Genomic DNA, 25,862 nt, shown 5'->3' with positions numbered 1-25,862 from the left:
CTTCTTCTATTATCCTATCCAAATAATAGGACTTTGGAGTACCAACTTAGTGACACTTTACGCTGAGGAAAATACCGAATGGAAAAAATGATGAGGAAGATATCTGATATTAAGCGTCAGAGTGGGAGAAAACTGAGGTTCCCGTTAATTTATTGTACTAAATTATGTATATGCTACAGTTGGGAAGTGCCACAATCAGTATCGTATACCAATGACCATTTTCCTTTGAAAAAATTGAAGTTCTAAGTTCCCTTGAAGTCAAAGTTCTAAGTTCGCCGAACCACATTATTATTTCTTTGTTGTACGAGTAGATGGTTCTGTCACACACTGGGCTTTGTTCAATGGTCCTTCGATCTCTTAATGCAGCCCACGGGGGAGTGTCAATATATAATCCTACGACCCGAACCTTTATGGGTAAAATATTAAACCAACCCTTAGCTCCTGGACTTTCTTCTTCAACTCGCTTTAAATCCTATCCAGATAATATCACTCCATTCCTAAAACCTCTTTTTGACTTTATTTTTATATCAATATTATTACCTTTGACCAAGTTGTACTTGTCGGTTGGGGAAGAACGAGCCAATACACGCAATCTTGGCCAAACTTTATCAAGCAAACTTTGTTGAATCTGAAAGCATAAAAATACCATTATTAACCATAACCTCAATCTCTTCTCAATACTCTGCATGCATACATACATTGCCATTACTATCACGAATACGTCTGTTGAATTCTTTTCCTTCTAAGATAAGGAAATCATCACCCGGTTTAAGGATACCACATTTTGTGGCAATGGAACGGGCTGTATTTATATTATCACCAGTGACCATACGCACCGTAATACCAGCTCGTTGACACTTGCGTATAGCTTCTGGGACTTCGGGACGTACAGGATCCTCAATACCCACCACACACAAGCATGTGAGATTCGACATAATACCAGCCTCATCATCCCAATTGGGTTCACGATCAATGGAGACTTCATTCATGGCAGCTTTGCCGGGAACAAAATCACGATAGGCAATACAAATGGTACGTAAACCATCACAGGCCATGGGTTCAATGACCTCACGTATGAGACGTTCTTGCATGTCGGGGGTAAATCTTTCCAAGACACCATTGTGGCCAAAAATATAGCTACATCTGTGAATGGGATCAAGGAGAAAGAAAGGGAGATGATTTTAATGATAATGATAGTGAGACATTTGAGATTTTCTTTAACTTACTTGCCCAACATAATTTCGGAAGCACCTTTACTAAAGAGACGATAACCACCATTGCTTCTAGGAATCACGGTACCCATGCTTTTGCGCACAGAATTGAATGTATATACACGAGTGAATTTATCTTCTGTGATTTCATCACGTATGGACTGATATTTAACACCCAAACCTAAGACAAAACCCAAGAGAGCACACTCAGTTTTGTTGCCAACTTGGGTAGGTAGTTCATCTGGAGGAGGACCGGGCTAAGAAAAAACGGAGAAACATTTTATTAGGTACTCTCACCTACGAATACGATATGAAATCCCAACAATTTACCATAATACTGGACGTATAGGCAGAATTGACCGAAATACCTTGGGTGATCAAATTCGCCACAGTTTGAGGGATATCGTTGTATTTCGGCAGGACTTTGCATAATTTTTCGCAAATATACGATTGGACAACTGTCATGCGATTTGTAGTCAAGGTACCAGTCTTATCAGAGCAAATGGCAGTGGCATTACCCATAGTTTCGCAGGCATCCAAATGACGTACCAAATTGTTATCTTTCATCATTTTCTGGAAAAAGAGAATGTCAAGTTAAGTGAAATGGATCAATAAAAAGAGAAAGAAAGAGAAGGAGGCAGAGAGTTTTCTTTGTTATACTAGGAATAATTCAGGATATTTGAGTCAGTGTTAGAAGATAATTTGCCATTGCATTAAGTGTGACTATAAATTCTTAACTTTTTCATATATATGCCACTTTTTCTCTTTGTGTGCCACTCTTTAGAGTTTATCAATGGTAACACTGATCCGAATACAGTTAAACCTCTCAAATATGGGAACTCACGGTCGCCTAAATTTTGTCCACATTTGAGAGGTATCCGTCCGTAAGATTGTCGCAGTTAAGAGGTTTCAATTTATTTAGATCAGATCAAGGAGGGATTTAGCCCCAATATAGTTCTCGGTGAACCTTTTACTGAAAACATTCTCTCGGGACCCGATCACCGCCACTTTCCAACTTACCTTCACGGAATAGGCCAATGATAGAGTAACAGCTAACGGCAAACCTTCAGGTACAGCTACAACCAATACGGTTACACCGATAATCAAATGCTTCACAAAATGATTGGCATAGGTATTCTTCCAAGGCTTTTCCTCGATGACAAAGGTCTGAACACAGAATTGTATGACCAAAATGATGACCGTTAATACAGCTATGGTGGAACCGGCATAACCAATTTGTATGGCCAATTTGGTAAGTTTCGATTGCAAGACGGATTTCTCTTTCTTCTGGTCAGATTCTGCGGTACCTCCACCAGCACTGCTGGCAACATGATTACCTTCAGTTTCAGACTTAAGACCATCTGAAATTTGAGGAATACTTTTGTTTGGTGGTGGGGTATGGATTTCCAAAATTTCTTCTTCTTCTATTTTGCGGGAAAGAGCAGGTGTTTTGGTTTTGGTAGGGATTGGGTGCAGGGATTTTTTTTGGGAATTTAATTAAAAAAACAAAACAACGAAATTAATAAAAAAAATATGGCCATTAAATGAATATGCATATGTAGATTGAAGTGAAGTAGATGTAGACTTTCCTTGGAAGTCCGGAAATATACATACAGGAGGTAAGCTACTTAATGGTTAGATTTTTTTTAAATGGTAGTTTAGTTTTCTCTTTTTTTTTGGTGGGAAGAAACATGGGGAATGGGATACAAGTTAGAAACTGTAAGTGGTTCTTTGGACAGAATTCAAGCTTGTGATTGAACTAAATAGGCTGCAGTTTAAATCAACTAAGGGTATAATACCTAGCGTATTATCAAACCTATATCATTTCGAAAAAAAAGGAAAACAAAATAGTCTCTACAAGGTTCTAGAACTCACTCCCTGGCCTAGGCATAGGTACGGTGTCTTTGCCATAAGACTCTCCCTCTTTTAAGCCGATGAAATAATCCTATATACGAGTTTCAGTAAATCTGTTTGCCGCATTCCTTGGAAGAGAACAATTTGGTAGATTACATTTGCAGATTTAAAACAGGATACTTGAAGTGATTGAAATGTTTGGAGAAACTTCTTCGCCACAAAATCAATTTAAAAATTGTCGTTCGATGTCTTTATCAGGAATGATAATCATTCTTGGAATGATAATGATAATCATACGATTTTGAAAAAAATGGTCCTTCGACGAGGACGTAATTTGTAAAAGTCAAAGTCAAAGGTAATAATGGAAATCGGATAAAGGAAAACCATAGGTCAAGAACTGGTGGGGACTAGGTTAGGTTAGGTTAGGTTATGTGGCAGCCCGATGTATCAGGCTCACTTAGACTATTCAGTCCATTGTGATACCACAGTGGTGAACTTCTCTCTTATCACTGAGTGCTGCCCGATTCCATGTTAAGCTCAATGACAAGGGACCTCCTTTTTATAGCCGAGTCCGAACGGCGTTCCACATTCCAGTGAAACCACTTAGAGAAGCTTTGAAACCCTCAGAAATGTCACCAGCATTACTGAGGTGGGATAATCCACCGCTGAAAAACTTTTTGGTGTTCGGTCGTAGCAGGAATCGAACCCACGACCTTGTGTATGCAAGGCGGGCATGCTAACCATTGCACCACGGTGGGGACTAAGATTCATACCTACCCGATGATGTTACGATAAACGAGAAGACTTCAACCCCCTCTTGACATTAATGATACAGAGTTCATAAAATAAGGGAAACCGTATAGGGGCTTAGGCATATTTCAGCCGGCTTCAGGGGCTTAGGCAAGCAAATCCTGCGACTTCTCTTCGACCACACATAAACTAAAGCAAGCTCGGTATCATAGGAATTATGCAGAAGCGGAGTAATAAGAACCACGACAAGTTTGGACATAGAGAGATTGAAGATGATGGGACAATGGATGGAGATAGAAAACATGACGAACCGTTTGAGAAAAAGTAGGGAAAGCAGCGTATGCAGTACGAGTATAACGTACCATCTTATACTCGAGGTAACTATGGCCGTTAAGTGTCAATTTCTAACACCAAATAAAATATTGTTGAGATTTTGAGGGAACCGAATACACGCAGAGAAGGAATATGATCACCTCAAACATGTTTCAAGACCAAAATGTGATTTTTGTATGGTGACCATGTAACATGTTTGTCACAAAAATGTTATTTTATCGTCAAATATAACCTGCTTGCCGAAATCAGATGCATGATTTCCGAGAAAATAACATGGTTGCGAAAACCATTTTACATGGTCACCACCCAAAAATAACATTTTGCTCTTAAAACATGTTTGAGGTGATCATATTCCTTCTCTGGGCGTAATTATCAAAGGGTTTCAAATGGATCGATGATGAGAGAAAAAACAAGGGTGTATATGTGGTGCACCCTTATACGGAAATCATGTTTCGATGCTGGAGCTCCGTATAATCGCAATCCCAGGGAACATGTGTATACTCAGACACAGGGAAGACGTCGAGGCCAGTATCGGAGGGTACCAGTAAGTTATTATTGAGATTGGTTAATACAAATGGTCAGAATTTCGAAGGATTATGTGGGTAACTGGATAGACTAAGGGAAACGTTTGAGTAAATGACCTACCAAATACGCAGGCAATTGAATGTCAGAGTCGATGGCGAAATAATTCCTACTATAAATTAGTAGGAATTACAGCCTTTTCATGTCGTCTGCCCATGCCACTGCTGTAGAGACAAGGTCCTCAAGTCGCTTGACGGCATCAACTGGGGGTGCGGAACCGTGTTGACTACATCGGCAATAGACCAGTCAGTGGTAAAATATGCAGTGCTAGTGCGGACACCTCAAACAAGCGACAAGCAATGGAATAACACACAGACTTGTTAGAATGCTGCCCATATAACTGCCACAGGATGTCTTCGCAGTACACCCCTGGATCACTTTTAGGCGGAGACCACGTTCAGATACAATTGCCTGTTGTCAAAGCAGTATCTCCAGGGTTGCTATCACATGCAAATCACCATCTGGAGGATAGACCTCCCACCTCCCAGGAATGTAAGGATTGTAAGCAATCCCAGGGAACATGTGTATACTCAGACACAGGGAAGACGTCGAGGCCAGTATCGGAGGGTACCAGTAAGTTATTATTGAGATTGGTTAATACAAATGGTCAGAATTTCGAAGGATTATGTGGGTAACTGGATAGACTAAGGGAAACGTTTGAGTAAATGACCTACCAAATACGCAGGCAATTGAATGTCAGAGTCGATGGCGAAATAATTCCTACTATAAATTAGTAGGAATTACAGCCTTTTCATGTCGTCTGCCCATGCCACTGCTGTAGAGACAAGGTCCTCAAGTCGCTTGACGGCATCAACTGGGGGTGCGGAACCGTGTTGACTACATCGGCAATAGACCAGTCAGTGGTAAAATATGCAGTGCTAGTGCGGACACCTCAAACAAGCGACAAGCAATGGAATAACACACAGACTTGTTAGAATGCTGCCCATATAACTGCCACAGGATGTCTTCGCAGTACACCCCTGGATCACTTTTAGGCGGAGACCACGTTCAGATACAATTGCCTGTTGTCAAAGCAGTATCTCCAGGGTTGCTATCACATGCAAATCACCATCTGGAGGATAGACCTCCCACCTCCCAGGAATGTAAGGATTGATCGTCAACTTCTAGAGTGTGAGATCCAGCGTTACAAAAGAGAGTCTCTAGATCAGGCAGCATATCTGACAGGTCTGCACAGGATTCCAGAGGGTACTGTAGCTGAAGCGGTGAGAAGCTGCATGGTTAATCCTGTTCTTTGTTCCGCCCATAGCACCGGAGGAATGAGGCATACCGCTGTAGACCAGAGTAGTTTTGGACCAACGAATATCAGGAAAGTGTAGCCGCCTCAATTCCTACCTATCAATGACTGTAAGCAAGGGTCACTCGTCGCTTTTTCGCTTGCACCGCTAAACCCACTCCGACTCACCACCAGATTGCTCTTGACACATCCCATCTTTGTCACAGAGTTCCTTGATCTGGATACACATAACAACTGTTACAAACTCTTAGGGAATTAGGCTTATAGTACGCACCATCCAATGAGGTCCCACAGACTACGTAGGATGAAGGGATGCTGGGATGCGATGTGGAGGAATGGACGGAAGAACGTTGAGATCATGATAAGGCCACCGAATTGTTGCATAAAAATATGACCATGCCCATGGATATCATGACCGGACACCTACAGTTGAGTAGCACCAGTCGTGACACTTTGCAGTAGCAATGACCTGCTTTCACGTGATACAGATCACTCCTAGATTTGGATAGTTCCGGATGCACCTCGCACATGGGAACGAATCACTAGTCCTTTCGTTGTTTTAGTTCCATAGTACCTCTTCATCTTAAGAGTTATAGCTCTCACGAGAAGAAAATGAGCGGGATTGACAGGGATCAAAATTGAAAAGGAACTACTTCCTGTTGAGGAACGCAACTAAAAGGAGCGATCACTTAGAGGAACTATAATACCCACTTCAAATCTCTCTAACGTTGAGGAAGAATAGAAGGATACAGAACTTGGTCCAACATGGAAATAGGGGCCGAAGATAAATTGGATAATTCGTCATACGGAACAAGCACAACATATGACGAAAAGGAAGACATTTCAAGTCGAATACTTGCTTAGGAGTATGTCAGTTACCATAAACAGAAATAACTGACTTCCTTAGCTATCTTGAAAACCCAAGGCCTCTTGATAAAACCCGCTATACGCGGTGGTTCCTAGCTTTGTCACTGCCCTGCTTTTACGAGATATAGATCACTCGACATTGAGGAAGAAAGGAAGGATGCAGAACTTGGTTCAACTTGGAAATAGGGGCTGAATACAAATTTGATAATTCATCCTAAGGAATTCCTAGAACAAGCACAAGGTATGATTACAACAGAGTCAACAGGCTACCTAAGCTATCTTGAAATAACCTTATAAATACTTAGCTTCAAAGAAAAGCTTTCAGTCAAGATTAGACTAACATCTCACAAATTTCTCTCATTTTTTATGTTACCTCCCATTTGTTTCATCCTTTAAAGAAAACAGATGAATGATGTTATTTTGGTTAATATCACGAAATCCAATGAAAATATAGTGTTAGTAAAAAAATTATAATAATAATATAAGATTAATAATAGTAGGATATATTCATTTACCATAGAATTAGAAGAGAATTAGATGGTTAAAGTTATCACATATAGAGAAAGCTTAGAAGCCTTTGATTTAAGTTAAACAAAAGAAATTCTGTACATTGAAATTTTATTGGCATACCTTTTTTCAGTTTCTTCTTTTGCGATTCTTCATCTGTGGCACCCAATAAAGTTAAAATAATACCAGATTGAGAGTTAACACCAACGGCTGTAACAACCATTTTGCCACTGCCCTCCATAACATGGGTACCAGACAATACCATGGGATCGAATTCCACACCTTTTTTCACATGATCGGATTCGCCGGTTAACGATGATTCATCCACCTGTATAAAAGAAAAGAAGGAATGAATAATTTTGTGAGCACAAAGGTAGATGTAAAAGGGAAATATAGTTTAGGCAAACATATAAGATATTAGTCTGTGTTCGTCTATAAAAGATTTACAGTTTCGTTGCTCTAACTACAAGATTTCGACCCGCTGGATGTTCTGAAGCCTCAGCAACTGGAGTAAGAAAACCCTGGATTTGTAGATCAACAGGTTCCGACGAACTCTGCAAACCCAATTTAGCATAAACAAGACATCTAGAGACCGCTGCTGACGAAAAATTTTCTGCGGCAAATTTAGCAGCTTTAGTATTACAATGAAGCTATGGAGATTATCTGTTCTCTTTGTACTCGCATATAATGGACAAGATTCATACTTCCTTTGCCACGATCCAGGATTCGAAACTCTACAGCGATAATAGCGGACTATCATTTTCAGATCCATTGGATAGTTAACGTGGCTGGAGCTTGATTGATGATAATTGATTGAGCACATCCTTTCCGATACGATATTTCTCGTAGGACAGGAGAGGATGTCATGTAATATTAGGTGATTATTTTCCACGATTATAGCAGGTCCTCAAAGCCATTTTATGACACTAGCGGAATAAGTATTGCAAACTGTGCTCCACTCGACCCAAATCTGACGACGCTCTAAGACATCATTCTAGAGCTAAAAGCAATGCCCTGAGCTCAGAGCACCTCCTGGTCACCGAATTTAGGTCAGATACTAACTCTCTCCCTCTCGAACCACATCTGTCGAAGCTTCTAGACGCCATAATGGAGTTGAATAAACGTGGCATATTCAGGTTAAGTATAGTGGCAGTCCGTTATTTCAGGCTCACTTAGAAAAGAGGTGAACTTCTCTCTTAGCTCTAAATGCTGTCCGATTCCATGCTTAGCTAACATTATGGTGAACCCACGTAGAGAAGATATGAAATACTTGGAAATGTCACCAGCATTACTGAGAGGGGACAATCCTCAGGAATCTTTGTATGCAAGGCTGGCTGACTAATCATTGCACTACGTTGGGCATGGACTCTGTGCATCTTGCAGTTACCGAATTTAGGTAGATACGTTTACATTTGTAAACTTTGACCAACGTTAAGAAATTTGTGTAAAGCTAAGAGCATACGGAGAAATAGTTTACTAATTTCTCAAAGCCTGCATTAGTATTGCCTGGATGGGAAACATATCCTGATAAGGTAGTGTAAAAATGCTTTCGACGGATCGGATCCCTAACTTCCGATCGAATTCCGTGTTGAAGCAACAAAACCAATAGATAAAACTGACCAGATCTGCATAGCGAATCGATAGGCTAGTAAACATAAATAAGCGGGAGAAATTTTGCAAGCCCAACAAAATCTATGATTTCGTATCCTAGAAGCTTTAGATGACCACTAGAAATCACACCAGACTGATTCTGACACACCGACTGTCTTTTGCAGACAATATGTTGAGCATCCCACGGTATCGATCTTAGTCAGGATGATAATCTCCAAGCGATAAACGTGGTTAGGATCTCTAGAGTATCTGGACCGTAGATCGACAGTTGCCTGGTTATTAGATGGTAGGAAATGGTGAAATTCGTTATGGAATATGAAGGCAAATTCTTGGTTCATAGTCGGGTCTCGGATCCAAACAACTAATGTAGATGACCATGTGAAATTTCTCAAACTCCGAACGAAAAGATACCATCTACATTATGCTCGGGGTGGAATCTGTGAAGTCCCCCATCCGTTAGAGCCCTAGAGCTACTGGAGCATATGTCGAAGAACATTGGGAAATTTGAGCGAAATTTCTTGTCCACACCCTGATCTTGGGTAAAAGCAACTATAAACGATCATAAGAAATATAAGAAAAATCGAAAGAAATGGCAGCATCTGTATTTTACTCAGGGCGAAAGCTGCGGGAGTATACGTATCCGAACAGTGGCCATCTGGCTAATAGTTAGTGTGAAGACTTCCTGAAGATCTCTACTCTTTAGAGCTCTAGTGCTAATGGACCATAGTTTTGAAAATGCGGAGGCCTATTGGGGAGAGTCTGCACGTAATTTCCTGACCAATACCCCAATTTCAGATCGAAACAACTATGGACGACCATCAGAAATAATCCTCTCTTAGAAAACTTCCAAAGAAATAAACACACCTGCATTTTTTCGGGGCGAAAACTATGAGAGTATCCATCCCTTAAAGCGAACAAATGCCGAGTGGTCATCAAACAGCATGAATACTTCCAGTACATCTTTCCAGATACTAGTTTCCTCATAGAATAGGTGAGAATGTCATCATGCTAGGTAATTAATGCCCACGATTGAAACTCATTCAGAAAGCCATTTTATAACGCTGGTGGAAAATATATTGCAAACTGTGCTCCACTGGCCTCAAATCACTGTCGAAAAAATCACGAAAGAAATCACAAGATTTGTACTTGTCGCATGAGAGTATCCATACCTTACAGCGAACAGTGGCCATATGGTTGATAGTCGGGATGAAGACTTCCAGAAGGTCCCCATCCTTTGAAGATCTAGTGATGATAATGGCGTATTGTCTGGACACAATTTTTGGTCCATACCCAAATTTCGGGTCGAAGCAACTATGGACGACCCTCAAAAATAAGCCTCTCTCATCTGCATTTTTCTAAGGGCAGAAAACTGGGGAACTATCCATCCATTAGAGTGAAGACTGGCCGTATGGACGTCTATCAGAAAGAAGGCTTCCAGGACCGCCAAGAACTCTAGAGCAAATGGATCAGGATGATAAACTCCAGATTAAAAATTCATTCAAATGAAGGACGCCAACCCTTAGAGCTCTAGAGCTACGGGACCATATGTTTGAAAATGTCGAAGGATATTGGTTAGTCTGGGCGCAATTTTACAGTCCATAACCTGATCTCGGATCGAAACAACTATGGACGGAAACTGGGCGAAAGTTATGAAAATTCATTTATCGAACACCCCAGAGTATCAATTCCTTAGAATGGAAAGTACTCCTGGAATCATCTGTCAGAATGATGATCTCCAGGCGATAAATACCGTCAAGAGCTGAAGAGGCCCTATTCCAAATGTTCAAAAATGCTTAAGCACAACAAACTTTGTCGAACTTCCTAGGGTATCCATTCTCAAAAGCTACTGGACCATACGATTGCAAATCCTCCAGGACATAGGAAAGTATGGGCGCAAATTTGTGGATCACCCAACCTTTGGCTAAGCACCATTGAAATTCCAGATGATTAGTACAATATTGTTTCAGTGTCTTCATATTTCACTTGTGCTTCTGGTAGTAGGGGAGGATTAGATTAAGCCATTGAGGACGATATTTGTGTGTAATAGTTAGCCTTGACTTATTTGATCCACTCCATTAACTAGTTTCTTTCTTTGTCCCCTCTATTCTCCTGCTATAGCTTGCTTGGATTCCTTGAGATGTACCAGTAATGGTTCGTTCATAGCTCGACCCAAGGCTTTTGTACTCCATTTTCTTTATTAAATATACAGTCATAGATGATGCTGATAGTCCGTGCTCTGACAAAGTCAAAATTTCTGAATGTTTACTTAGAATCAGAATCGAGAATATCTTTTCTATATGTTTGCGAATATCGTATTCGTTCTCTCCATCCTTCCTATTGGTTATGGAACTTACCTTTAAGTCATTACTTTGTATGAGGATACCATCAGCTGGTAATAGATCACCATATTTGACCTGGGCAATATCACCAACCACAATATCCGTGACCGATATTTGGCACACTTCACCGCCTCGAATCACAGAGAATTTGTGTTCGCCCTCTATGCGATTCTGCAGACCACGGAATTGCCGTTCTTTGGAGTAATCATTGAAGGCCGTCACAAGAACAACCACAATAACGGATATTAAAATAGCTAAACCTTCAATCCATCCATAGTGATCATCTTCTTCTTCCAAAAGAGCTATAGAAAACAAAAATTGGTTAGAGAAACGTGTTATCTTCCAAACACATATAGAATAACTTACGAGCATCTTCATCGGCGGGCTTATAAAAGGATAGAATCAATGAGACTATCGCAGCTACTTCTAAAATAATAAGGGTAACATCTTGTAATGCTTCCCAGACTAGAGTTAAAAATGTTTTCGGAGGTTTCGGTGGTATACTATTCGAGCCAAAAGTTTCTCGTCTATGTTCGATGTCGGTTTTCGATCCACTTAAACCTGTAAAAGTAATCAAGAATGAGAATTTTTACTTAGGGCAAAGGACATTTTATTGCGTACCTTCGTTTGGGGAAGTATATAATTTTTTACAAATTTCGTTGACACCGCCCATTTCATCTACGAGATGAACACCTTCGCGACCCCGATGTTCCATGAGGTCGCGTAATTGCCTAAGTGATATCCCATATTGCGCGGGTCGTCCATCTATGGTGGCCATTTGTTAAATCTGGAAAATATGAAAAAAATGTTTTTTAAGTTTTGTTTTTGAGGACATTTGGATGGAATTAAAAATTGAGGAAATTGAGTTTATTTGGTGAAAATACTGTTGCAGCAATCACCTAAAATTCCATGCTATTCAAAGATCAAAAGTTTTTAATCCTAGTCAAAGTTGCAGAGTATATAAAACCAAATTACTTCGGGTGCCACGCCAAGGGGATAATAGTAAGGAGACCAGCCGTATTCACGTAAGGTCAGAGGTTAAATATCAAACATATGAAACCACCAATGGTGTTTAAATCTTTCCGCAATGCTGATGGTATTTCAGAGGGCCTTGAAAAATTTCTCTATGAGTAGAGCCTCGTTAAATGTTGTACGTTATTTGGATTCGTTATCTGAAGTGGCGTCTAATATTGACGGAATCTATCTCGAAGGAGAGCAGGTGAAGAAGTAGAACCTTAAGTGTCTGCATCTCTTTGCGGAATTTCAGGATATCATAAATGAGTCCAAGAGAGGAGGAGAAATCTGGTCAGGCACTTAACTTTCGGTAAATCCCGGTTCTTGAAATTCCCTGGATGCCAGCGCCAATGAGACCTTGGTGCTGTCGATGACATGCGCGCATTTTTGCGGATCAGTTGCCGTGTCAAAACCAAAGTTCATGGAAGACCTGTTGGTTGTTGTAGCAGCTTCGAGAAGCTGAGGCAAAGCTCATGTTGACATCGTTACGGGATGCTATCCTTCGACTTCGATGCAGCCGATCGTCAAGGTGGCCATTTTCAAGTACCATTTGAGGAGTAAGGTGAAGCTCTTAACTTTCGATAAATTCTAGTGCTTCGGATCAGTCAACATCACAAAGACAAATATGATGAAAGGCCCGGTGGTATGCAGCTACCGTGGTGCAATGGTTAGCATGCCTGCCTTGCATACACAAGGTCGTGGGTTCGATTCTTGCTTCGACCGAACACCAAAAAGTTTTTCAGCGGTGGATTATCCCACCTCAGTAATGCTGGTGACATTTCTGAGGGTTTCAAAGCTTCTCTAAGTGGTTTCACTGCAATGTGGAACGCCGTTCGGACTCGGCTATAAAAAAGGAGGTCCTTGTCATTGAGCTTAACATGGAATCGGGCAGCACTCAGTGATAAGAGAGAAGTTCACCATTGTGGTATCACAATGGACTGAATAGTCTAAGTGAGCCTGATACATCGGGCTGCCACGTAACCCAACCCCATAGGTGCAGCTAAGTTCATGTGAACTTCTCTACGGGATACTATGCTTCGACTTCAATGCTGCCTGTCATCAAGGGAACCTTTTCTCAAGAACCAATTGAGGAGCCTGGTGAGGCTCTGAACTTTCTGTATATTCTGGTGCATGGAACCCCCTGGGTGTCAGCGTCATGGAGTCCTTGGTCCTGTCAATGACGTGATCGCATTTTCGGATCAGTCGTCGTCACAAAGGTAAATATAATGGAAGAACTGATGGTGTTAGTGTAGCTGCTTGGAGAAGCGGAGGTTAAGTTCATTTTGACTTCGCTACGAGATGCAATGCTTCGACTATAATGCAGCCGGGATCGTCAAGAAAGCATTTTCTCAAGTTCCAATTGAGAAGTCTAAGTAAAGCTCTTAACTTTCGATAAATTCTGGTGATTGAAACTCCGTGGAAGCCAGCGTCATGGAGACCTTGGCGCTGTCGATGACGTGCCCGTATCATTTCGGATCAGTCGATATCACAAAGACAAATATGATCAACAGGCCCGGTGATATAGGTGCAGTAGTTTGGAGAAGCTGAGGCTAAGTTCGTGTTAAATTCTCTACGAGAAGCTATGCTTCGACTTCAATGCTGCCTGTCGTCAAGAGAGCCTTTTCTCAAGAACCAATTGAAGAGTCTGGTAAGGCTCTGAACTTTCTGTATATTCCCAACGCATGGAGGCCTAGGTCCTGTTAATAACGTGATCGCATCTTTTTGGATCAGTCGTCATCTCGAAGGCAAATTTAATGGAAAAACTGATGGTGTTAATGTAGCAGGTTGAAGAAGCTGAGGTTAACTTAGTGTAGACTTCGTAATGCAATGTTACGCTTCAATCAATGTAGCCGATAGGCAAAGGAGACTTTTCTATGTACCAATTGAGGAGTCTGGTAAGGCTCTAAATTTTCTGTAAATTCGGGTACACGAAACTCCGTAGGCGCCAGTGTCAAGAAGACATTGGTGCTGTCGATGAAGTGCACGCACTTTTTCGTACGAGTCGCCATCTCGAAGGCAAATATGATGAAACCCCTGATGGGGTTATTGCAGCAGCTTGGAGAAGTTGAGGTTAAGTTCATGTAGACTTCGTAATGCAATGCTATGCTTCAACTTCAATTCAGCCGTTCGTAAAGGGAGCCTTTTTTCCCAGTACATTTAGAGGGCTCTGGTGCTTTAGGTAAATTCTGGTACTTGAAGCTCCATGGGAGCCAACGTCATGGAGGCCTTGCCGATGTCGGTGACATGTACACATCTTTTCGGATCTGTTACCGTCTCAAAGGCAAAGTTGTTACCGTCTCAAATGCAAAGTTTTCATATCATTCGCCATCTCGAAGGCAAATACGATGGAAGACCAGATGATGTTGTTGTAGCAGCTTCGAGAAGCTGAGTTAAAGTTACGTAATGCTACGTTTCGACTTTAACTCAGTCGATCGTCAAGGGATGTGGAAGCCTGTCACCATCTAAGAAGAAAATTTTTCGCGTGATACATATTTGAGGTGATCATATTTCTTTTCTGGGTGTGGTAAGGCACTTAACTTTCGGTAAATACTGGTTATTGAAGTTTCCTGTGGGCCGGTGTTATCGAGGTCTTGGTGCTGTCGATGATGTGTACTCATCTTTTTGGATCAGTCACCATCACAAAGGCAAATATAGTGGAAGACTACGCTATATTATGCTATGCTAAGGCTTCAATGAAAGCCTGCTTAGGTTGTGCAGGTTTCAATTGGCAGTGAGTGTTAACTGATGAAAGCGACTGGATAGTACTTGAATTTTATCGCAAGATTAGCTCCACGTATTTGAAATCGTATATTGGTGTTAAGAACACTTTAGGACAAACAAAACTTTTTATTTTGTCTCAATATTAAAAGGAAGTTCGACCTAATGCAATGCAGCGCAATGAAAAAAAAATACGATTTTTAACTTCAATTAATAAGCAGTTCTGCCAATGATCGAAAAAATCTTCAAGTGTAAAGGGCCATGAATAAAAATTGTTGCCCAGGAAAAGAGCGTAAAACGACAGTCTCCCATGTTCCGACATTCGGTATCAGACATTGCAAGAATTTATTTTTCTCATAACGATGACATTGTGATTTTCTTGGACTTCAATCCAATTTTGATTTGAAATATTCACTGAAGACGTCCGTATTGCCAAAATTGATGTTTATATGTTTTTGGGTTAAATTTGGATAATGGGTTAAAATATGGATAAAAACCGGTGTACCGGTTTATCTTCTTATACCGATTGTCAGTTTCTTAAAAATTTCGTGAAAATCACATTTGCGGTGGACCGGTAGAAGCGGTGTTTTTAAGGCGTCAACAACCGGCTTTCGGTTCTTATAGTTTCATAGCAAAATTCTTAACTTAATACCAAATTTGGACAAATAAAGTACAATGAAAACGATTTAAAATAGGTGAATCGTACATTTTAATTAAAAAGAATTGTGTTCAAATTTTAATAAATTAACGAATTAGTTTCTTCATTGATTTTTTCTGACAAAATAAATATATAAGAGTTTCCTTTCAAAATTACGTATTACGCGTTGTTTTATCACTCAATTTGTTACTCATAGAATCCAATCGCCAAATTTTTTAATTGTCCTGTAATTTAATTTTCTTGAAATTCGCTACGCACGCAAAAAATAATTATTTCCTCCCAAACGAAATTTTAGACAAACAAAGATCGTTTTTCATTTGATTTTCGCTGTAACGAAGTTTATTTGGAAGAAATGTATATAATTTTTGTGATAAACGTTTATTCCAGGATGTAAAAATAATTGCATAAAGACTAGCACCTTTTTCTGTAATACAAACAATGTACAAGAAATTATTCGATTTTATAAATTTTTAAAATTTTACCTTTCGCCTGGACGGAGAATCGAACCGCGGACCATGCAATTTGTAATCCAACACACTCTCCACTGGGCTACGTAGCTGTTATTGTCATCAATAGACAATCATCGTTAGAAGTTATATTTATATAGCATAGTTTGCGGCGCCCACGAGCCGATTAAACAAATTTTATTTAACAGAAACATACATTTAGTTGGGCACCGTGGAGCAGTGGTTGATACGTCCGCCTTGCATACCAAGGGTCCTGGGTTCGATCCCTGCTCGACTAAACACAAAAAGTTACACCAAAATAAGGGAAATTTTGTTTATTATTCTATTATAAAGCAAAAATGCACAAAAGGGCCACTCTTAATATATAAATTTAAAACAAGTACATACGGCCGCAAGTTCGGCCAGGCCGAATCTTATGTACCCACCACCATGGATTGCGTAGAAACTTCTACGAAAGACTGTGATTTAGTCCATACATGGTATATATTAGACAAAAAAGTTATGTATAGTTAAGTCTACAAATAATTACGAATCGATATGGACTTTTTGTACGTAGAGAGCCAGAATTGAAATATGGGGGTCGCTTATATGGGGGCTATATACAATTATGAACTTGGTATGGACCAATTTTTGTGTGATTGGGGATCGATTTATCTGAGGGCCATATATAACTATAGACCGATATGGACCTAGTTAGGCATGGTTGTTAACGACCATATACTAGCACAATGTACCAAATTTCAACTCACTCGGATGAAATTTGCTCCTCCAAGAGGTTCCAAAACCAAATCTCGGGATCGGTTTATATGGGGCTATGTACGATTATGGACTGATATGGACCACTTTTGGCATGGTTGTTAAATATCATATACTACCACCACGTACCAAATTTCAAGCAGATCGGATGAATTTTGCTTCTCCAAAAGGCACCGGAGGTCAAATCTGGGGATCGGTTTATATGGGAGCTATATATAATTATGGACTGATAGGAACCAATTCCTGCATGGTTTTTGGATACCATATACTAACATCACGTACCACATTTCAACCGAATGGCAAGAATTTTGCTCCTCCAAGGGGCTCTGGAGGTCAAATCTGGGGATCGGTTTATATGGGGCCTATATATAATTATGAACCGATGTGCACCAATTTTTGCAGGGTTGTTATAGACCATATACTAACATCACGTACAAAATTTCAGCCGGATCGGTTGAAATTTGCTTCTCTTAGCGGCCTCGCAAGCCAAATCGGGGGATCGCTTTATATGGGGGCTATTTATAATTATGGACCGATTTCGACCAATTTTTGCATGGTTGTTAGAGACCATATACTAACACCATGTACCAAATTTCAGCCGGATCGGATGAAATTTGCTTCTCTTAGAGGCCTCGCAAGCCAAATCGGGGGATCGGTTTATATGGGGGCTATATATAATTATGGACCGATGTGGACCAATTTTTGCATGGTTGTTAGAGACCATATACTGACACCATGTACAAAATTTCAGCCGGATCGGATGTAATTTGCTTCTCTTAGGGGCCTCGCAAGCCAAATCGGGGGATCGGTTTATATGGGGGCTATATATAATTATGGACCGATGTGGACCGATTTTTGCATGGTTGTTAGAGACCATATACTGACACCATGTACCAAATTTCAGCCGGATCGGATGAAATTTGCTTCTCTTAGAGGCCTCGCAAGCCAAATTTTGGGGTCCGCTTATATGGGGGCTATACGTAAAAGTGGACCGATATGGCCCATTTGCAATACCATCCGACCTATATCAATAACAACTACTTGTGCCAAGTTTCAAGTCGATAGCTTGTTTTGTTCGGAAGTTAGTGTGATTTCAACAGACGGACGGACGGACGGACGGACGGACATGCTCAGATCGACTCAGAATTTCACCACGACCCAGAATATATATACTTTATGGGGTCTTAGAGCAATATTTCGATGTGTTACAAACGGAATGACAAAGTTAATATACCCCCCATCCTCTGGTGGTGGGTATAAAATGTAAAAAAAAATATGAAATTCATTCCACACATCTAACCGGATTATTCAAAAAGCGTATTATTATTAATATTTTTTCGCATATCCTTTAGCAGATATTACAGCTTCTAGCCTCTTTGGTATTGAAGACACAAAATTTTTGCAAATTTGAGAATCCATATTGATCCATGCTTCCAAAATAGATGACTTCAGCTCCTGGACATAGGAATGCCCCTTTGGTAAATTTTTCGTCCAATTTCGCGCCAAACGTGCTCGATAATATTGAGATTGTGTATAATAATAATAAATTGTCTCTATTTTGCACTTATAACATATATTATCATAAATTTTAGTTTGAAGTTGCACGCGTCAGGTTAGACGTGTTAGTCACTGTATAGTCCAGATATGTTCGGAAGATTCCGAAAAGGGGTTCAACATTACATACTACTATATTCATGTTTACTATCAGAAAAGAACAGCGAAATGGACTGTGTTGTTGGTTCAAAAATATTTTTTTATTGAAAAAATAAAAATTTTGTAACAAACGAATTTTTTTTTTTGGTGATAAAAGTTTAAAATTTTCCAAGAAATTAAAAAAACTCTAACAAAAGAAAAACGTTTTCGATACACGTTTTCCAAACGTTTTTTTTTCTTTGCGTACGTGATGGTAGCACATTAAAAAAATTTTCCATACAAGCGGGCGAAAAAACATTCATTTTTAGGTTAAATTTCATTAAAAATTATTTTTAAAGAATGCTAAATTCTTTAACTTTAATTAAAATTCTATAAATTTTTAATTTGATTTCATAGAAAGTTTTGCAACATTTTTGAGGTTTAAATTGAGAATTTTTAGGATCGAAAGCGTCCCAAAAACGAGATGAGAAGAGCCAGAAAAATACTGGCAACACTGATCAATATTTATGTATGTGTCTGGCTCATTTAAATCATTTCCTTTTCCGGTATTATGATGGTTAGGGAGTGAGAGAGTGAGTCTTTTCACACACATTTTTTTACATGCATAAAGGTAATGTCATAATGTTCAGCTAATTTCAATTTTCTTTTTAGTTAAAGGAAGCGCAAGAGAGAGAGAGAGAGAGAGAGAGGCTTACACACATTTGTGTGAATGCATTTGTCTTGAATTAAGCCCAGATATGTAATAACACACATTGGCGGTAAAATACAGCCATTGAAGGCATTTTCTTCATCACGATAGAAAAAGGTATTTTTAAACAACAAAACAAAAGAAAATCATTGCAAAGCTTTTTATTAGAGGCAAATATGGCTACAATTGTTCTACAGCTATTTGTTTCCTGCAAAATGTTCGGATTAAAAGTGGCCAAACTAGATTTTGTATGATGTGATTTCATATAAAAAAATTTTACCAAATAATCTCATTTCTCCATTACAGTTCCCTTAATGGAGGTTAATCCACATGGGGCCATGTAATAGCCTTTTAAACCTACATAATCTTAATTCTGTGATATTGGTAACCGTTAAGGTGAATTTAATTCCAGTAACAAAATTCACTTCACAAAATTAACATTATCCTACAAATTTCAAACCATCAAGACTATTTAATTACCATCTCTCTTAACTATCCCAGCAAAACCTAGCCCATGAAATAATGAAAGCTATAAAATTTTACTTGCCATTATTTGAATAAATTTACATTGTAATTTTTGCTTAGCCTTTTGTTTAAATCACAATAACGTGTCAATTGGTCAAATATAATTCAAGGAGTGGCATATTGTCACCAAAAATTTCAAAGGACCTGTTAAAGCGTACACTGAAAAAACAGTGAACCCACCAGGAAGAAAAATTTCGGTTAATTTTAGAAAATTTTGAATATTTTTAGAAAATTTTAACTAAACAGTATAACAAACGCTGGCATCACGCCGATGTCATAAAAATAAGTAAATATTTTTCGACAAATTCAAGAAAATTTATTAGACATAATTAAGTTATTTCACTTGTTAAAGAAAATTTTGTAGTTTGAAGGAAAAAATTGGAGTTCAAAATTGCAAGAATGTCTTTAGTGACATACGAAGTTGATGAACGCATTTGTAGTAAAATTTACAAATTTAAAGAAATATTTAACTATTTTGTGGAAGACACGAATTTAGTTAATCTTTATCCTTCATTTATGTATATTTTTTTCCTCGGTTTTAGTTAATTTAACTAACGTACACAAAAAATTATTAGAGTAGAGAAAACTTTCTCCAAACATAATAATTCCATGAACTAAACGACAGTTAAATTGGCTTTAGTGAAATAGAGAGTTCACTTTTTTGTGAGTGTAGGAATTTGTTATCAAAAAACTAAATATGGAATGTAGAAGAATTTATCTATAATAAATTGAACAGAACTATAATTTGAGATCTAAACAAGTATATACGGCCGTCAGTTCGGCCAGGCCGAAGCTTATGTACCCTCCATCATGGATTGCGTAGAAACTTCTTCTAAACACTGCCATCCACAATCGAATTACTTAAGTTGCGGTAACGCTTGCCGATGGCAAGGTATCTTAAAACCTCGTAACACCATCTTCTAAATTGTATGTAAGTCCATACGTGGTATATATTAAATCAAACAAGTATATACGGCCGTAAGTTCGGCCAGGCCGAAGCTTATGTACACTCCATCATGGATTGCGTAGAAACTTCTTCCAAACACTGCCATCCACAATCGAATTACTTAAGTTGCGGTAACGCTTGCCGATGGCAAGGTATCTTAAAACCTCCTAACACCATCTTCTAAATTGTATGTAAGTCCATACGTGGTATATATTAAATCAAAAAAGATCGATCCAATACGTATATAATTCAGTTTGACAAAGTAGACATAAAATTTTGACAAAATTTTCTACAGAAATAAAATTTTAACAAAATTTTCTATAGAAATAAAATTTTCACAAAATTTTTTATAGAAATAAAAATCTTGACAAAATTTTCTATAGAAATAAAATTTTGACAAAATTTTCTACAGAACTCAAATTTTAACAAAATTTTCTATAGAAATAAACTTTTGACAAAATATTCTATAGAAATAAAATCTTGGTAGATTATTTTTGGCTCGAGTGGCAACCATGATTATGAACCGAATAAAATTTGAACAAAATTTTCTATAGAAATAAAATTTTGACAAAATTTTCTATAGAAATAAAATTTTGACAATGATGAAAATTTTATGATGAACCGAATAAAATGTTAACAAAATTTTCTCTAGAAATAAAATTTTGACAAAATTTTTTATAGAAATAAAATTTTTGACAAAATTTTCTATACAAATAAAATTTTGGTAGATTATTTTTGGCTCTAGTGGCAACCATTTTGGTATGGTTGTTAGCGACCATATACTAACACCACGTTCCTAATTTGAATCGGATCGGATGAATTTTGCTCCTCCAAGAGGCTCCGGAGGTCAAATCTGGAGAACGTTTTATATGGGGGCTATATATAATTATGGACCGATATGGACCAATTCTGGCACGGTTGTTAAAGATCATATACTAACACCATGTTCCAAATTACAACCGGATTGGATGAAATTTGCTTCTCTTGGAGACTTCGCAAACCAAATCTGGGGATCGGTTTATATGGGGGCTATATATAATTATGAACCGATGTGGACCAATTTTTGCATGGTTGTTAGGGACCATATACCAATATCATGTACCAAATTTCAGGTGGATCGGATGAAATTTGCTTCTTTTTGAGGGTTCGCAAGCCAAATCTGGAGATCGGTTTATATGGGGTCTATATATAATTATGGACCGATGTGGACCAATTTTTGCATGGTTGTTAGAGACCATATACCAACATCATGTACCAAATTTCAGCCGGATCGGATGAAATTTACCTCCCTTTTAGGCTCCGCAAGCCAAATCTGGGGATCGGTTTATATGGGGGCTATATATAATTATGGACCGATGTGGACCAATTTTTGCATGATTGTTAGAGACCATATACCGACACCATGTACCAAATTTCAGCCGGATCGGATGAAATATGCTTCTCCTTGAGGCACCACAAGCCAAATCTGGGGATCGGTTTATATGGGGGCTATATATAATTAAGGACCGATATGGACCAATTTTTGCATGGTTGTTAGAGACCATATACCAATATCATGTACCAAATTTCAGCCGGATCGGATGAAATTTACCTCCCTTTTAGGCTCCGCAAGCCAAATCTGGGGATCGGTTTATATGGGGGCTATATATAATTATGGACCGATGTGGACCAATTTTTGCATGATTGTTAGAGACCATATACCAACACCATATACCAAATTTCAGCCGGATCGGATGAAATATGCTTCTGTTAGAGGCTCCACAAGCCAAATCTGAGGGTCCCTTTATATGGGGGCTATACGTAAAAGTGGACCGATATGTCCCATTTTCAATACCATCCGACCTACATCGATAACAACTACTTGTGCCAAGTTTCAAGTCGATAGCTTGTTTCGTTCGGAAGTTAGCGTGATTTCAACAGACGGACGGACGGACGGACGGACATGCTTAGATCGACTCAGAATTTCACCACGACCCAGAATATATATACTTTATGGGGTCTTAGAGCAATATTTCGATGTGTTACAAAGGGAATGACAAAGTTAATATACCCCCATCCTATGATGGAGGGTATAAAATTATTAACGCACAGAAAAAAGTTTGTAGTTAAACTAGCGCTAAATTTAACTTATTTTCATTGCAAAAAGTCATAGAAATGGAAATGAATTGGCGCCAAATCATGACCATTTTAACCAAGCAGTAGTTCATTCTTACTATTTTTGGGAATCGTACGAAAATTTTCGTTTGCTTTAGTTTATATTGAACTTATGTGTGGGGTCCTTGAACTTTATACTCACGTTTAGTTAAAAAAAATGTTTGAGACATACTTAAAAAAGGAAAATTTAATTAGACTATGGCCGATTTAGCAAAACTTAAATACAGCCAAATATTTTTTTTGCTATAAAAATAATTTAGAATTTGTGCCGGTTTTTTGCAGTTTTTTTTTATGGAGTTTTTGCTATATTTTAATAAAGCTATTCACGTACAAACAACTGTCAATTTAGGAATCCAAATGATAACAGATACTTGAAGGAACAAAATGTTTCTTAATTCGAAAAAAAAACACCTTTAAACCAAAGTTACAAAATCCTCCAAATATTTTCTATAGAAATAAAATTTTGACAAAATTTTCTATAGAAATAATTTTCTATAGAAATAAAATTTTGACAAAATTTTCTATAGAAATAAATTTTTGAGAAAATTTTCTATAGAAAGAGAATTTTGAGAAGATTTTTTATAGAAGTAAAATTTTGATAAAATTTTCTATAGAAATAAAATTTTGACAAAAGGAGGTTGAGTTAAAATAGCATCGGGCATCACTCAGTTATAAGAGTGAAGTTCACCACTGTGATATCACAAAGCACTGAATTTTAGAAAAATTTTGGACTTCTGCGAAAGCTCCCGCCGATGTTTTAGAAGGGTTAAAGTTAGTATAATAATTAATGTATAGGCATGAGTGATTTTTTTTAATTACCAATTTAAAAAAAAGTTGACAACATATTCTTTAGAAATAAAATTTTGACAAAATTTTCTATATAAACAAAATTTTGACAAAATTTTTTATAGAAATAACATTTTGGCAAATTTTATATAGAAATAAAATTTTTACAAAAATTTTGACAACATTTTCTAAAGAAATAAAATTTTGACAAAATTTTCTATACTAGAAATAAAATTTTGAGAAAATTTTCTATGGAAATAAAATGATGAGAATTTTTTCTATAGAAATAAAATTTTGAGAAAATTTTCTATAGAAAGGGAATTTTGAGAAAAATTTTGATAGAAGTAAAATTTTGACAAAATTTTCTATAGAAATAACATTTTGACAAAAGGAGGTCACTCGGTGATAACATAAGAGTGAAGTACTTGAAAATCTCTTCTACAATCGGGTGAAGAAAATATTCCATCATGTTCCGATATTCGAAAACGCAGATCAGAAAAAATTATTTTTCATATAACGAAAACATCGGTATGGACTCCCATCCAATTTTAGTATAAACCTTCGTTAAAGAGAACCAACTTGCCAAATGTTAAGTGTCTTGGGGTTAATATGTCTTAGGAATAATAAATTATCGCTACACGAAAATTTTGCGATTCCTGATTCACAATTGTACAATAAGATAAAAATAGTAAATTAATAAATAATTTCATACGCCATAATCTTAAAATATCTCCGACTACAAATAAATATTTCTTATTCTTGCTTACTTTGTCATTCCACAAAGGATCCTAGTAAACCTATTTTAATATTTAGTTTCATAAGAAAATTCGGTCTCACTTGCAGTTTTCTTACCGCTCCTTTAATTATTCTGGTTTTCAGTTACTTTACTCTATAAAAACAGGCTTTGGATTTACCATCATCCTGTAGTATGAGAACTAATTTTCCAACATTTATTTACAGGTTTTCCTTTTCATTTCACAATTTTGTGAAGGAAGTATGGAGATTAGCTCTAACATAAACAAAATTTCTTCATTTTGGCTTGAGTTTTATTGACTTCATAAAATTTTCACAATACATCTAGAATAGAACCACATGTCCTGTTAAAAGAGAGTGAGAGGGGGGTGAGTATTTTTCTTTGGAATTCTTGTTGCTTTTATATGAGAAAATCCTTCGTGTTATCGTGCAAAATTTGAAAGTAGTGCAACAAAAGTGGCACAAACCACCTACCTGGTGGGGGAGTGTACATAAAACATGTCACAGTTGGTATTATGCAAATTACATATCACACGGGTAGTAGAATTTATGGGATTTTTAAATTAAAAAAATACAAAACAATAATTATCAGGATTAGGTATTTTCATTATTAATTAAAATAATTTATCACAGTTTCACTAGCATCATATAATCACACTTCTATTATCCTTCACAACGTAATCATTATTTTTTTTCAAATATTTTTTTTAACAACTTTATTGGTTTCTTACTTTTTTCTTTCTGGAATTATTCTTCTTTTATTATCACAAGTAACAAAGCAAAAATATCTTTAGATATTCTTACAATCTTTTCTTTTTGTATATAAACAAAAGACCAATTTCACGGAATAAATATTACGTCAGTGTCTCTGTGGAAAGGTTTTCTTGCTGACTACTGCTGTTATTGGTGTCCCTATTCTCTCTCGTTTTATGTTGCTGCTGCTGCTTCTGTTGTATCGGAGCTTGTTGGCCCCACAGCAATGTGTCCAATTTTATTTGCCCTTTATCATGAATTTCTAGGTTTTGTTTTGTCCTGTTTCCTGTCTACTACCAATGAACTCTTCACGCAACGGAACCGATATGTGAGTTATTCACCACTCTGACTTTCTCTCTTTCTCTCTCTCTCTCTCAATAATAGTAGCTATGCAACACTAGGTGGCGTTGTAAACTTTATAAATAATTTCTCTCTTCTTTTATCGCAATTTTCATACTAGGGTTGCCATGACAACAATAAAAACAGTTAAATAAAGCGCGTTTGAAAAAAGTGTGAAATTGAAAACTTAAAAACAATATTGCGTTTGGACTAAAAAAATTAATCCACCAGTAAAAAAATGTAGAAATCTTATAGACATAATTATCTTTTTCACTTGTTAAAGAAATTTTCATATTTGGAAGGAAAAAAATAGGGTAAGAAATCGCAATAACGTATCTAGCGT

At 37.7% G+C, this 25,862-nt stretch overlaps 1 protein-coding gene across 2 annotated transcripts in view; it reads right to left on the bottom strand.

Annotated features, from left to right (window-relative positions):
• The window catches only part of LOC142231779 (plasma membrane calcium-transporting ATPase 1-like), a 73,502-nt gene that overhangs the window by 9,892 nt on the left and 37,748 nt on the right, over window positions 1-25,862 (bottom strand). Inside the window, exons 2-10 of one of the 2 annotated variants that reach the window (XM_075302410.1) lie at window positions 11,931-12,096; window positions 11,676-11,870; window positions 11,325-11,611; window positions 7,483-7,687; window positions 2,232-2,572; window positions 1,542-1,784; window positions 1,227-1,468; window positions 699-1,143; window positions 541-628 (exon numbers count right to left, since the gene is read on the bottom strand). In XM_075302410.1, the coding sequence (XP_075158525.1) occupies window positions 541-628; window positions 699-1,143; window positions 1,227-1,468; window positions 1,542-1,784; window positions 2,232-2,572; window positions 7,483-7,687; window positions 11,325-11,611; window positions 11,676-11,870; window positions 11,931-12,087 (2,203 nt within the window). In that variant the 5' untranslated portion in view covers window positions 12,088-12,096. Of the gene's footprint in view, window positions 1-540; window positions 629-698; window positions 1,144-1,226; window positions 1,469-1,541; window positions 1,785-2,231; window positions 2,636-7,482; window positions 7,688-11,324; window positions 11,612-11,675; window positions 11,871-11,930; window positions 12,097-25,862 lie in introns of both variants that reach the window. The other variant, XM_075302409.1, reaches the window with a different exon arrangement.

The sequence above is a fragment of the Haematobia irritans genome, chromosome 3, assembly GCF_050003625.1.
Source record: "Haematobia irritans isolate KBUSLIRL chromosome 3, ASM5000362v1, whole genome shotgun sequence".
Lineage (NCBI taxonomy): Eukaryota > Metazoa > Arthropoda > Insecta > Diptera > Muscidae > Haematobia > Haematobia irritans.
This window is presented reverse-complemented; position numbering and strand designations above follow the sequence as displayed.